Source organism: Musa acuminata, chromosome BXJ2-4 (assembly GCF_036884655.1).
Source record: "Musa acuminata AAA Group cultivar baxijiao chromosome BXJ2-4, Cavendish_Baxijiao_AAA, whole genome shotgun sequence".
NCBI classification, from domain to species: Eukaryota; Viridiplantae; Streptophyta; class Magnoliopsida; order Zingiberales; family Musaceae; genus Musa; species Musa acuminata.
The window spans coordinates 10503975-10520145 of NC_088341.1; the positions used below are offsets into that span (position 1 = coordinate 10503975).

The following is a 16171-nucleotide window of genomic DNA, read 5'->3' on the forward strand; positions in this document are numbered from 1 at the left end:
GTAATGGTTAAAATCTGATCGTTACCCACTTGTATCGATCAGCTAGTAATGATCGGATTTCGATCGTTATTGATTAAAAATTAAGATTGCCCTATTTTAAATGGTTAATTTAACTATTTGAGGTCTTTCCTCTTTTCTTTTTTAACTTATGTCACTCTCTCTATCTCTTAAAAGTCTCTTAAACTCTTTTTCACTCATCTCTCTTATTTTTATATTTTTACTCTCCTAAACTCAACAAAACTATGATTTATGGATTGAAACAAATGTATAAGGTTAATTTTGGAGGATTAAGAGGAAGAATACTAGACATATGTAATTTTTTTCTAAATTTTTATTGAGTTATAAGATGATTAAGCCACCCAAGATTTTACACATACCACCCAAAATTCATATCAAAGCTTAACAAGGTACTTATCAAGTTTATGCACAGAAGGGGAAGGGGAAGTCAATAGATGATTTTGAGTAGACATGACAGAGCTTACATAACTTAGAGACCAACTGAAGCTTATCATATTCATAACCATTGTAATATGAAGAATTTTACAACCAACAACAGTATGATGATAATTGGTCATATTTCTCTAAGCAATAATATGATGATCAATCTTACAATAAGAAGCAAAAGATCAGTAGTGAAAGTAGAAGTTCCGACATTCTTTATACTCCACACTAATACACGTCATATTCATCCTCAGTAACTGCTTCAGACACATATGGTTCATGATAATCAAACTATAACCATCACCACATTAATTCACCAATGACATATGGTGTATTAGTATACTATGTTAAGGGATTAATTTTAGGATCGGGTTTGACAAACATATCATATTGATATATAGATACATAGAATCGATGACTCTAAGACACTTCTTGTGGAGTTCGATTATTCTTTTTGGTGATATAGTTAGGCATATCTATCAATTGATTACTTAATTTATTTAAATATTAAAATTTAAGTTATATAAAAAATAATCTAACAATTCAAATAATTTTTTTTATAAATAATTTAATATTAATGAAAGGACGATCTCGAACGTACCATAAAACTATTTCTCAAAGTTCGAAAAAGATATATGACATTATTTTTTTTAATTTATATTATTTTCTCTAAAATTATACTAAATTTATATTTATTTTTAATTTAAAAATAATAATCTAACTTTTCTATTTTTAAGTATTTTTAGATTTTTTATGATTTTACGTATGCCTAAATTGTACATAAAATCCTAAATTATACGTATTTCCTAAAATCCTAAATTATACATAGAATTATAAATCGTATGTAAAATCTTAAATTGTACATAAAATCCTAAATTTTTTGATGATTTTTAAGTATTTTTATTTTTTTAACTTAAAAATATTAAATTATAAATACATCTCGAAACATATGGAAAAAACTCGGTATATCGATACGAATCGAAGTTGCAAACTTTGATATATTACAATATCATTTCTAGGGATTTTTATGAATTATATATCTATCTGACCCATTTTAATAATTTTAAAATATTAAAAAAATTATTATATCATATATGGGAACTCGAACATCAAATGTCAAATATACATTATTGCACTAATCCTCCCGGATGTCTCCACGTGACATACGCCTGCGACTCAAATAATCGTCGCAGTAAATTGCGTTCGCAGGCGTGGTGTTCTCCAACAAGACCACTTAGACGGGCGAAACGAATCCAAACCAAGACAACACAAAACGAAGGAAGGCTCCCATCGCCTCCCTCTCCCCTCCCACCTCCCCTCAACCCCCCCCCCACAGCGTCCCGACCTTGTCCTCCGCCCTAATCTCGTCCAATTTCTAGGGTTAGGATTCCGAGGCCGCCCCTCCGATCTCGGCGACATGTACCAGTGGCGGAAGTTCGAGTTCTTCGAGGAGAAATCCGCCGGCAAGGTGTCGATCCCGAGCGAGATCAGCGGCAACGTCCGGTGCTGCTCGAGCGGGCGGGGCCGGATCGCTGTCGGGTGCGATGACGGCATGGTCGGCCTCCTGGATCGCGGGTTCAAGCTCTCCTACGCCTTCCAAGCCCACGCTGCCTCCGTCCTCTTCATCCAGCAGCTCAAGGTTGGTCGAGAATTCCGCCCTATATCTATTTAAATCACGCCGAATTGGTTGGGTTAATTGAGCGATTAGGGTTCTTATGTTATGGAGAAAGTGAATTTGGAGTATCTTGATCGGCATTTCTTCGAGATGAAGAAAAAGAAGAATCGCTCTGTTCCCGATGGATTCGTCAGCTGACTAAAAACCTAAATCATGCAAGAAGATGCGATCGGGACCATTATCCTGTCGTCAGGGTTCTTACATTTCGGGAAACACATTATCTAGGAGGACTTAATGGGCTTCAATTCTTGATGTGGTTTAAGGATTGTTGTTGTGTAGGTGCTTCTGGTATATTCCTTCCATACCTTAATTATGTAATGAGTATACGAGACTGGAGCCCGTAAATTTTGTAGCCTTGAGGAAATCTTGATTCAATAGGATACAACTGAGTCTTAGGTTATTGGAGGTCTCTTTCCCCGCTAATCTTTGTTCCATTCTTACCATCTGCATGTTCTTTTACACTGTCATTTACAATAAATAGGGGATTTTATTCTCTGTTACACTTCTACTATGTAACAGCAACGCAACTTCCTGATTACTGTTGGAGAGGATGAGCAGACGACACCCCAGCTATCTCCAATCTGCTTAAAGGTTTTTGATCTTGATAAGATGCAGCCAGAAGGTTCAAGCACAACAAGTCCTATGTGTGTGCAAATATTGCGGATTTTTACCAATCAGTTTCCTGAAGCGAAGGTTTGATGTTCTTTCATCATCCTCTCCTTTTCTTATCTGAAGTGGCTTCATGTCTAGTGTATCTTCTATGGAATTACTGTTGATGGTTCAGTTTACGATTCTTTATGTCTAATGCATCAATAATCTCTCACCTCTGCAGATCACGTCATTTTTGGTTCTTGAGGAAGCTCCTCCTATATTACTCATCACCATAGGTTTAGATACCGGTTCCATTTACTGCATCAAGGGTGACATTGCCCGTGAACGTATTACACGCTTCGCCCTTCTGGTAGAGACTGTTGCAGACAAAAGCCCTGCTTCTATTACTGGGCTCGGTTTTCGAGTGGATGGGAGAGCTCTTCAACTCTTTGCTGTCACTCCTGCTTCTGTCAGTTTGTTTAGCTTGAACGATCAGCCGCCGAAGAGGCATACCCTTGATCAGATAGGATGTGATTCCAATGCTGTTACAATGAGTGACCGGCTGGTATGCTAATCTTGAAGTTCTTTTAGTATCTTTTCTCTTGTCATGTATACTTTGGTGTTGTGTTTACTGGTTTCTCTAATTAAATGTTGAGGATCTGACTTTCTCTTGGTTCAATGTTCAGGATCTGATTGTTGGTCGTCCTGAAGCTGTATACTTTTATGAAATTGATGGTCGAGGTCCTTGTTGGGCTTTCGATGGTGAGAAGAAGTTCCTTGGATGGTTTCGTGGATATTTGTTATGTGTTATTGCAGATCAAAGGAGCAATAGGAATATGTTCAATGTCTATGATTTGAAGAACCGGTTGATTGCCCATAGCATGGTAGTCGGGAATGTTTCACACTTGCTGTGTGAATGGGGTTACATTGTGCTAATAATGAGCGACAAAAAGGTTCTTTGCATAGGAGAAAAGGACATGGAAAGCAAGTTGGATATGCTGTTTAAGAAGAATTTGTATACTGTGGCAATAAATCTTGTACAAAGTCAGCAAGCTGATGCTTCAGCTACTGCTGAAGTACTGAGAAAATATGCAGACCATTTATATGGGAAACAAGACTATGATGAGGCTATGTCACAATATATTCATACAATTGGTCATCTGGAGCCTTCATATGTGATCCAGAAATTTCTTGATGCACAACGGATACACAACCTTACTAATTACTTGGAGAAATTGCATGAGAGAGGATTTGCTTCCAAAGACCATACGACTCTTCTATTGAACTGCTATACAAAACTGAAGGATGTAGAAAAACTGAATAAGTTTATCAAGGATGAAGACGGTCGTGGTGAACACAAGTTTGATGTGGAAACTGCCATAAGAGTTTGTCGTGCAGCTGGCTATCATGAGCATGCTCTGTATGTTGCTAGGAAAGCTGAGAGACATGAATGGTATCTGAAGCTTTTACTGGAAGACCTTGGTAGTTATGATGAGGCTTTACTGTATATTTCTAGCCTTGAGCCTGACCAAGTGGGTATTACTGTTAAAGAGTATGGTAAGATCCTTATAGAACACAGGCCAGCTGAAACTGTTGAATTACTTATAAGACTCTGCACTGATGATTGGGAATCAACAAAGAAGAGGATGACCAGTGGGATGCATTTGGTTATGCTTCCCTCTCCGATGGACTTTGTCAAGATATTTGTACATAACCCAAAGTCTCTTATGGAATTTCTAGAGAAGTATATCAGCAAGGTTGGGGACTCAGCTGCTCAAGTGGAAATTCATAACACGCTTTTGGAGCTGTACCTGTCTAATGATTTGAGCTTTCCATCAATTTCACAAGAAATTAGCAACGAAAATCGTGATCCTAAAGTGGGAAGGCATAAGGGAATGACTAATGGGTCTATGACAGAGAGCAGGGTTAAAATGAATGCTGAGAATAAAGACCTTAAAAAGGAAAAGGATCATCTTGAAAGACAGCAGAAAGGATTGGCCTTGCTTAAGAATGCATGGACATCTGATATGGAGCAACCTTCGTATGATGCGTTTCTTGCCGTTATCTTATGTCAAATGAATGCATTTAAAGATGGTCTCCTGTTTCTTTATGAGAAAATGGAACTTTATAAAGAAGTAATTGCTTGCTACATGCAGAACCATGATCATGAAGGTTTGATTGCATGTTGCAAGAAGCTTGGGGACTCAACCCAAGGGGGAGATCCATCTCTTTGGGTTGATGTACTGAACTACTTCAGTGAGCTCGGAGAAGATTGCTCCAAAGAAGTAAAGGAGGTGCTGACCTACATTGAAAGAGATGATATTTTGCCTCCCATTGTTGTTCTTCAGACATTGTCTAAGAATCCATGCTTGACCCTTTCTGTCGTCAAAGATTACATTGCTAGGAAGCTTGAACAGGAGTCAAAGCTGATAGAAGATGACCGTAAATCTATTGAGAAGTACCAGGTTAGTATTTCTAAACATAGTTCTAAGTTATTTAGCTTGGTCTTTCAAAATTTGTGAGGTTTGTTGCCTTTTGTGCTAGTATGATGATTTTCAGTGGTTCGGCAAACAAGCGAGTGAAATTTATCACGTAATCAGGCCTTGCTTTTCAGATCATGAGTTATTAATTTTGTTTACTGAATACACACACAGGAGGACACTGCTTCAATGAGAAAAGAAATACAGGATCTCCAAACAAACGCAAGAATCTTTCAGCTCAGTAAGTGCACAGCCTGCACTTTCACCCTTGACCTTCCTGCCGTGCATTTTATGTGCATGCACTCGTTTCACCTGCGTTGCCTTGGAGACAATGAGAAGGAATGCCCAGAGTGTGCACCCGAATACAGATCCATCTTAGATACCAAAAGGAACTTAGAGCTAAATGCAAGAGACCAAAATCTGTTTTTCCAGCAGTTAAAGAATTCAAAGGATGGGTTTTCTGTCATTGCAGACTATTTTGGGAAGGGCATAGTGAGCAAAACAAGTCCTGGTCCACCACAAAATCCATGATGGAAGAGTACTTTAAGCATTATCTACATCAGTGTGCCGTTTGTACTGTTTACCGGGATGCTTCTTGAAAGCCTCCTTGAGGTCTTTGGACAATTAAGTTTTATATCATTAGTTTCTCAACCATCGTCTGACTCTTGGTTGCTGCTTTTTCCTGATGATACGAGATTGTCTAAGTATGTTCAGTTCTTCGAGGCCTGATCTTTGCATATTTGTTTACTAAAGCAAAGGATTAATTATTCTGGGTGATGAGAAATACTGAGTAATTGAGCCAGAGTTTCAATTGCTTGCAAGCACTCGCTGCAAGAAGGGGAATTTGTATAGCGAGGGCAAAAACCTCTCCCGTGGATTTCTGATGCAATGTGAAGTTTGTAAAATTCTTGTGGTTTTTCTTTGTAACTGAGACGATGAGTTCTCACATCACTGAGTTTTCTTGTAATACTCTTCATCTGTACTAGTCAAAATGTTTCTGACACCAGCTGAGCTTTATGCATTGGTATTTTGCAGCAGTCTAAATTACCTCCTTGGGTTATATGTTTGTTTATATGTTTTATCATGGTACAAATAAGTTAAGCTTTTAATCTCAAAAGAGAATGATGTCCGATGAGGCACGTTAGAGGGGAGTTATTAAGAATTTCTTTACAAAAATAATCACACTAAAATAAAATTTTATGATATTATCTATCTTTGATGACACCGATATGGTCTATCTTAGATGATAGGTATTGATATGGTGTAGGCGATCAATGATATGTCATGTCCTCTCATGGGATTCGGTTCCACCAAGTTGGTGACATGGCATTGATAAGTTGAATCGCAATCTAGTTAATTTGAAAACACATGATCTGATGGTTGGAACATGTATACTCATTCTCAATAATTTGTAATAATCTCGATCAAGTTATCAGGATAAAACTAGAAACAAAATGTTACACATAAGGTTTGTATATGTTTATAGCTTTCAATTTTGTTAATTCTTTATACAGTATATAAAAGACTTGCAGTAGGCTAACTTCATTTTGATTAACTTTTATAATCGTTTCAAGCATGTAACGACAGGTTGTATACGATCTTCGTGTTAAGGTAAATAACACGAAGATCGTAGAGTGGTGTAGAGTGTCAGCTAGCATAGCACCCATGAACTACCCAAGCGACACACGGTTGGATTGGCCTTTGAGGTAGTGTCTAGGATTGGTTCGCTACCTTGTTTTGTAGCAATGTCATGTATACACTTGTGGGAACTTTTGATTGTGACGGACCACCTTTAACCCTTTGTAGCATGACCATTCAGAGCTGGTGAAGTTTATGTTTATAATTTTATTATTTATCAAGTGTTTATTAAAATGATTACTTGTAGATCTTGAGTTAAATGCTTTATCTAAATCGTCTTCTTTTTTGTAGTTCCTTAAGGGCTCATAAGAGGTTTTGGGGAGGTTAACCCTTTGTAAACGAACACGTAAGGGTACCGCATGACTTCGGTAAAACCAATTAAGTTCATGATAGATAATATTATAGTGGGACAAGCACACGTAGAAACACTTGACATACAAACGTGGGGGATCTAGTGAGGCTACGTTGAGGGCAGTCAGCACGTATGACCGTTTGGGGGAAACAAGCATAGAGACGTAAGGAAAGGAGTCGCTCAGAGGAGTATGCATCTAAGATTACCATTCGGAGGAATGGCCAACCCTTTGTATAAGAGGCACCACGAGGACAATCGAGCTAGGAAGACTATGCACTAAGATCGGGATGGTTGAGTTCAAGCTATGACTTGACAGAGGCTACCAAACTTGACAGTGCTCAAGGCAAGTGAGGTATTTAGCAAAGCATGAGACAGTACAAGTTGGGATGGGTTACTCAGCACCTGAAAGAGTTGTGTAAAGCTCACAAAGATGAAAGGAATTGCTAACTCAAAAAATTCGATACTCATATAATGACTTATATGCGGACAATAGAGTGTCTATGACCATCCCAAGGCAATCGAAACTTAACACTATGGAGTATTGAAACTTTCTCTTCGATATGGGAAGGATGCGTCCATAAGAGATTGAAATGTATAGTAAGTTCAGCATATTGCTAGGCCTTGAAAGGTACAACGAGGACTATATTAGCGAAGAGTCATAATCTAATATGTGTGTTCATGGGAGAGAAATAATACATGATTTATTCAATAAGACGAAGTAGTCCAAGGGGATAGTGGTCTCCGAAACTTTTAGAAGGAATGATACATAGTGGAAAGTTGCTCCAATGGGACAGATATCCAGGAGAGATAAGTTTTAGTTCTCCAGAGGGAGAATCATATGCAACAGACCACACATGTTGAGGAGGGGTATCTCAAGACAACAACTTCACAAAGCTCAACGGATCAAGCGAGTGGTGATGAGTTATCGCATGATCTCACATAAGGTAATGCATTAGTAGACATATTGCAAGATCAAATGGGGGAGCAACCCAAGGCAACACAAGATGAAGACACACATAAAGTCGATAAAGAAATTAGACTTAACAGATGGTTGACCCATGGAATGGTGGGTGAGAGGGCCACTATCAACTCAATGCAAACTAAGGAGCGGAGCAACATGGGTGGAACTTGGTGAAGTGCCCAAGCCGCATAAAGGGAGTCGACGTAAAAGATGGAACATGGAGCAGAGGCACAAAGCTTTCCTTGGACAAAGGTCAAGGACATGAACTCTTTGTTAGGAAACATGGACAAAGCATCACATGTGCAGTGGAAGAACAAAAAATAAAATAAAATCTCAGATTTCCCAAAGAAAAAGGTTTTTATTATCGTGCGAGGATTAGTGCGCAAAACAAAACGCAAAACCGAAACCGCGCATATCAAGCGAGATTTGTTACATAGAAAAATCGTATATCTTTAAAAAATCTTAAATCTATAGAAATGGATAAAGAAGGTCAACTGTCCTCCTCTTTAGGAGTGATCCACACAATAGATGTGGTGAAGACACTCCTCAAATCACCGTACAATCTTCCTCTCCACGCATACCATGTGATAAAAAATGGTTGACCCTTTTTGCTATCCACACGCCCGGACCGTCGATTGAGAATGAGAGGGAGAGAGGAGAATACAAGGTGGTAGTAAAAAATAGTCTAACCTATGCCCGTTTGATTCCCTCATATTTATAGATGTCTTTGTCAACTTAACTCTAATGGATCCTGCCCTATTGGGTATTAGATCTTCATCCAAATACCCAAGCCTCTTGAATTAATGGATCTTTATCCAATAATCTCTTATTGGCTCTTATTAGGTCTCACTCAGAAAATCCAATAATTCAAGGGCTTACTGGATATCCAATAAGATAGGGGCTCCAACAGATATCTTATATATGAACCTTTACTCATCGTAATATCTACCATATGTGTGTGACCCTTTAGACCCAATATCGAGTTGGCCATGTGATTTACTTGAGCAATATCTAGAGACAATATCACTCTAATTAGATTCTCCCGAAGAACTCTTTCTCTCTCAATCCGAATGATCCTAGACAAGGATTTGCTTAAGCAGGAACACATAGGATATTTCTCTCATGATACCGAGAGCGGATGATCATCTATCGACACTCAATTGCCCTCATAAAGTTGGATGCCACTCCCAATGATCAACTGTGCTAGATCTGAAACTTCCAAATCTATCAGTCTGATATCAAATAGTAGAGTACTCATACAGGATATCCTTGGTATCTCAAGTCTAAAGACTAGACACATAACTAGGACCACATAATCACTATTTGATAATAATGTATCATCAATTATTTAGCATTCCGTAAGCGGATCAATTAGTGAACTCATTCTCCAATGAGCACTTGTATTGTATCCCTGGTATCCCACACAAGTAGCTATGAGACCAGTCGCCTCTATCATATGGACGAGTATACAACACACTAGTCTGTCTGACTATCTTGATTATCTCTCTGAGTAACCAATGACTAGAATTATTTAGAGTCTATATCTAAAAGAGAATTGGTATTATTATCGTGATCTCATCATGATCTGATTCCCATTGTACAAATCTAAGGACATCACAATATATGCAACATACAACATAAAATGAGAAAACGTCAATAATAGTAATAAGCAAAAAAGATTGTGCAGCATGTCATATGTACCATCGCTCACGTGATTGGCTTATAGGACACATATGACTAGCAATCTCTCACTTGACCTAAAGTCAATCACCTATGTTTCTGATCCATATCAGACCCCTGTGAGGCTTAAAAACAATCTAAGACAATAACTTTATTAATGGATCTGCGATGTTATCTTCGGATGGAACTCTTCCTACTACTACATCTCCACAGGTGACAATCTATCTGATTAAATGGAACCTCCTTAGAACGCGCTTGGACTTCTAATGAGACTGAAGTTCCTTTGTTTGAGCAATCGTCTAGTTATTATCACAATATAAGAGAATCAACTCCTCGCTGCTTGGTACAACTCCCAGATCTATGATGAACTTCTTCATCCAAAATCCCTCCTTTGTTGCCTCTATCGCAGTAATATACTCCGCCTTTGTGGTCGAGTCAGCGATGATGTCTTTCTTGGAACGCTTTCAGCATATTGCTCCTCTATTCAGGATGAACAATACCTTGAGTTAGACTTGCTATCATCGACATTAGACTGAAAAACTTGATTTTATGTAGCCCTCAACCATAAGGCTACTTCCTCCATATACTAGAAAAATATTCCTAGTCCTTCTTAAGTACTAAAGAATACACTTTACTATCTTCTAGTGTTCCAAACCTGGATCCACCTGATATCTGCTCGTAACACTTAGAGCATGCACTATATCAGGCTTGGTATATAGTATAACATATATGATTGATCCTATCACTAAGGCATAAGGTATAAAATCGATGGCCTCGAGGGAAAAGGAATCGGGAGTGGACATAAGTCAAGACGACCAAACCACTATAAATCGGTTTGCATCATTTTCTTGCTTTCTCTTATCATTACTTACTTATTACCCTTACTCACATTTTTAGTTAAACACATTTCCGATATGAGTTTTATCGATCGAAATCTTCAAATCGAAACTTTATTTCGAAAGCACTTATTCACCCCCCTCTTATGTCTTTACGATCCTAACAAGTTGGTCAACTTATGACTTATAGTCGAATGGATCTATGTATTCATCCTTCAACAACTTTTGGATTTTTCTTTCGTGGATATGACCGAGCCTACAATACCACAAGTATGCATTGATGAAAATCATCAACTTAGCAACCATACACCCCGATAGCTAAAGAGCTATGATATATATAGAATGCAAATTAACACCCTCCAACGAATTGAAATAAGACGGATCGCTTAAGATTGAAGTATGGGAAACTATTCTAATCACTTTATCAATAAAAAATTGATGAAATAATTAGAACAACAGTTTGATTCTATTAAAATGTCACAAACTACGAAATTTGATAATTTAAAAGAAAAAAACAAAGATTTTTGGGTTTTGAACACCATAAGTAGAAAAACTTGATAAGTTCTAAAGTTCATTCATGAACTTAAAAGCAAAACACTCACCAATGTTGAAAGATGATTATACTTCTCAATTGCCTCCTTACAAAGGGAGTCGACCTTATTTATATAGTACAAAGGCTAAATATAAAGAGAATGAATTCATTAAATATATTGAATGACATTCATATTCGTAATTTATGAATATAGATCATTCATGAATCTGCCTTGAATTGATTTGAATAATTATTCATGAATAAGCCCACATATGACTGAATGACCTTTATTCTTCAAAATATACTAAACATTTATCATTATCTCAAAGTTAGATTTTTTCTTCATAATTTGGAATTATTTGAATCATGTTAACCATTTTAGGCTCTTCTTGTATCCATAGAACCTTGAGCGAGTCTTGACTAGCATGCTCATTCCAAATGTCTTCCAATAAATATGTTAAGGTTTCTTTCATCCTTTTAACTTTAGCTCTTGTCATTAGTCCTCCATGATTAGTTAAAGGGTCTTTGGCAGAATTGTGATCAACTTGATGGTTCATATTATGTATTGTTCATCTCATCTCATTTCCTTTTGGATACACTTACATTTATGATATGTGGAGCAATATTTAGCATAAATAAATCATTATGTAATGTTCCTCAAGAGATGATCTTACCATCCAATATTATTGAATAACCATTATTATTAAAAACTAATTTATATATACTAATTGTCAAACATAAAATGAAAATAATATTTTTAATAATAGAATAAATAAAGTAACATGCATCCAATGCCTTCCACATTGTAGTTTCAACTTGTATGCATTGTCATTGATTTTTTGAAGGATTCGAAATGGACCATCTTCTTTTGGCATTAGTTAAGACTTCCTTTAGCTAGAAATTTTTTCCTTCCTCAAGTGTAACCAAACCCAATCACCAAATTTAAATACTACTCGCTTTCGGCCTTTGTTGTGTTATTTCTTATATTGTAGAGTTTTCTTTTCAATTTGTGTCCAGACTCTTTGCTTTGACAAAATCAACTTTTTGCTTATCATTCAAATTGACATTTTCCAAAGGTAAAGGTAATAAATCTATAGGAGTTAATAGGTAAAGGTAATAAATCTATAGGAGTTAATAGATTGAACCCGTACACAACTTCAAATGGGGAATGGTTTGTTGTAGCATGCATACTCCTGTTATAAGCAAACTCCATATGTGGCAAACATTCCTCCTAATTTTTTAAATTCTTTTGAATTATGACCCTCAAAAGTATTGATAAAGTTTGATTTACTACCTCTGTTTATCCATCTATTTATGGATGACAAGTGGTTGAATACAACAGCCTTGTACCCAACTTGCTTCAAAGTGTTTTCCAAAAGTAGCTAAGGAACTTCATATCTCTATCACTCATAATTGTCTTTGGAATATCATGTAATCTCATAATTTCTTTGAAGAACAATCCCGCGATATGTGTTGCATCATCTGTTTTGTGGTAAGGAATGAAATGTGTCATCTTACTAAACTTGTCAACAACAATAAAAATAGAATCTCTCCCTCCTTTTGACCTAGGTAAATTCAAGACAAAGTCCATCGATATATTAACTCAATGCTCACTAGTTATATGAAGAGGAGTATGCATCCCATGAGGTATTACTTTAGATTTAGCTTGTTTACAAGTACTGCATTTCTCATATAATCTCTCAACTTCTCTTTTCATGTATGGCCAAAAGAAATGACCACTTAACACATCTAAAGTTTTTTTGACCCCAAAATGCCCAATTAAACCTCCACTATGTGTCTTTCTCACAAGTAATTCTCTCATTGAAGATTAAAGAACACACAACTTGTTTTCTTCGAAAAGAAAACCATCATACCTAAAGAACTTGTCAAAACTCCCTTTCTCACATGCCCCATAAATATTAGCAAAATCATGGTTAGAATTATATAAATCTTTAATGTACTCAAAACCTAATAATTTTGCATTAAGTTAAGAAATTAGAGCATACCTTCTAGAAAGAGCATCGGTAACCATATTTTCCTTATCTTATTTGCACTTGATGATGTATGGAAAGGATTCAATAAACCCCACCCATTTTGCAAGTAAACAAATATTTGGTACAAGGATTCCTTACCTTGTTTAGGTTTTCTTATCCTTTGAGATATTTCAAGGACTCATGATCGATGTGTATAATGAATTCCTTGTACCAAAGATAGTGCTACCATGTCTTTAATACTCTTACCAAAGCGTAAAACTTCTTGTCATATGTCGGGTAGTTAAGACTTGCTCCAATTAGTTTCTCACTAAAGAATGCATGTAACACCCCTGATTACTCACACATCGAAAGTGAGCAATATTAAGATTGACTTATAAGGGTCTGATAAGTGTATTACTATCAACTTCAGCTTAAGTATTTTGGTCAGTGGTTTAGACCAAATGAAGTTGATAGGCCAATTAGCCCATCAGGCCCAAGTCATGACATTTGGTATCAGAGCAGACCTAGCATTTGAGCATGGTGAGGGGGCTTGAGTAGGAGAGGGTTACCCATAGACGGAATCAGAGGACTCGTCATGGCGTGGAGCCACCACTGGGCTACGCCTCACATGCACTATGATAGGGCCTGATCTGGGTTATGTTGGGCCTTGACGAAGATGTAAGCCTTTGAGTGGGGGTGATTGTAACACCCCTAATTAGTCCCACATCGAAAGTGGACAAGATTAAGATTGGGGGTCTGATGAGTGTACTATTATCAACTTCAGCTTAAGCATTTTGATCAGTGGTTTAGACCAAACGAAGTTGATAGGCCAGTTAGCCCATCAGGCCCGAGTCATGATAATGCAATGGGTCTACCTTCTTACATTAAGACTCCTTCAAGACCTATTCCACTCACATCACACTCAATCTCAAAATTTGTAAGCAAAGGTGTTGAATTTAGTTTGTCTTTTAAGTAAGTTAAAAACATCATCTATTTTTTCACCCAATCTAAATCCCATATTCTTTTTAATACATTCAGTTAATAATGCATCAATTGTAGAAAAATTCTTAATGAATCTTCTACAAAAGCTGGCAAGACCATGAAAACCACTAACACTAGTGGTTTTGGTCACTCCCTAATTACTTTCACTTTTTTTTTATCAATATATATTACATTATTATTAACAACATATCCAAGAAAAATAATTTCATTAGTGCAAAAAGTATATTTCTTTATATTAGCATATAACTTTTCTTTTTTAAGCATATCAAAAACAGTTTTTAAATGTGTTACATGCTCATCTAAACTTTTGTCATACACAAGTATATCATCAAAATAAACTATTACAAACTTTTCAATGTAAGCATGCAAAATATGGTTCATCAATCTCATGAAAGTACTATGTGTGTTAGTCTAAAACGCATCACCAACCATTTATATAAACCATGTTTAGTTTTACAAGCGGTTTTTCATTCATCACCCTCATGCATTCTTATTTAATGATATCCAGATTTTAAATTATTTTTTTGAAAATACATATTCTTTCATTCATCACCCTCATGCATTAATGATATCCAGATTTTAAATTATTTTTTTGAAAATATATATTCTCTAAGATTCATCCTTTTTAGGTACCAACAGAACAGGAACTGCACATGAACTCATGCTTTCTCTTTTTTTCTCTCCCCTTATATTTCTCAATACTCTCATTTTTATCACTCAACTCATCTTTTTATTTTTTTCTCTCTTTCTTGTTCTCTCCCTAAAGTTTTGGTTAATAAAGACTCAAGCTCCTCATATTGTTGTTTTATGTACATTTGGTCTTCAAAAATTATCTTTGGAAGCAATAGTTCAAGCTGATATTTATGTTCATCCATGATTAAAAATTAACTGTTCTTGAACACATCATGTATTACCTTTCCAAGGTCTTCCCAACAACATATGACCAGTATACATAGGTATCATATCACACCAAATTTCATTCTTATATCTACCAACCGAAAAAAAAAAACTAACACTTGCCAATTTACCTTTACTACACCACTATCATTCAACTATTGTAACTTATACGATTTTAGATGTTTGATAGTATGTAATTTTAGTTTCTACACAAGGTGCTTGCCACATTTGTACAACTTCCACTATCAACAATCATATTACACAACTTGTTAGCAATCAAACATATTTTCACATTGTTCACAATATTCATCGATTCTGATCCTATTGAACAAAGTCCAATATGATAAGCGTGGAGAAAGAAATAAAAAATGTAAGCCGTCACATGACTGTCCTCCAGAAAGGCAAAGAGAAGGAACTACTCAGTGAGAGAAAAAAGATTACTTGTTGACTTCTGCACAGGTTAACTCAATTGCTCAATACACTGAAGGATTCATATGCACAGATCATGATAATCCATATGATATTTCTGATATGAAGACAAGTATGAATATGAAACTATTTGAGAGGACATTTTTGGCTTGTTAAACAATCAAATGCCTGTTATCGTTGAAGACATAATTTTTCATACTACAACAATTTATTAATCGCCATGTAAGATTATCCATATTTTCATTTAGCTTACCCACAGAAAGCTCGGATGGATACCATCAACTTGTCCCGCTGCAAAATTCACAGATGAAAAAATAGATCACTTTGCTCTTACTACTCATCAAATTCATGTCAGAACTGATGCACGGTTGTTAAAGGTAAAAGAAGAGCTCAAAGGAAGTAAGATTTCACTCAGACAGGTATTTCATCATTTGTACTTTAATTGTTCTGCAAAAAGACCTTAAGAAATATCTGCAGCTGAAGATTATGCATCTGCAACTACAAACATGTATATGAGATTCTAGATATTAAAGCAACATTATATTCTTTTAATTCCAAAAACATCATACACTAATCAAATTAGGACACATACCATGACTCTATGAAATCAATTTCAGATAAAGAAAGCTTCATATTCACATAGAATGAATGTGATTAAATTTAGAAAATAACCGATGGTCCATA

General features: G+C 36.2%; 1 protein-coding gene across 1 annotated transcript; it reads left to right on the top strand.

Annotated features, from left to right (window-relative positions):
• The first annotated feature begins 1736 nt into the window (after positions 1-1736).
• LOC103981374 (vacuolar protein-sorting-associated protein 11 homolog) lies at positions 1737-6224 on the top strand. Its single transcript, XM_009398093.3, has 5 exons — positions 1737-2080; positions 2636-2809; positions 2949-3272; positions 3394-5172; positions 5362-6224. The coding sequence occupies exons 1-5, from the start codon at positions 1859-1861 to the stop codon at positions 5716-5718; spliced, it is 2856 nt and encodes a 951-aa protein (XP_009396368.2). The 5' UTR covers positions 1737-1858; the 3' UTR covers positions 5719-6224.
• Positions 6225-16171: the final 9947 nt, after the last annotated feature.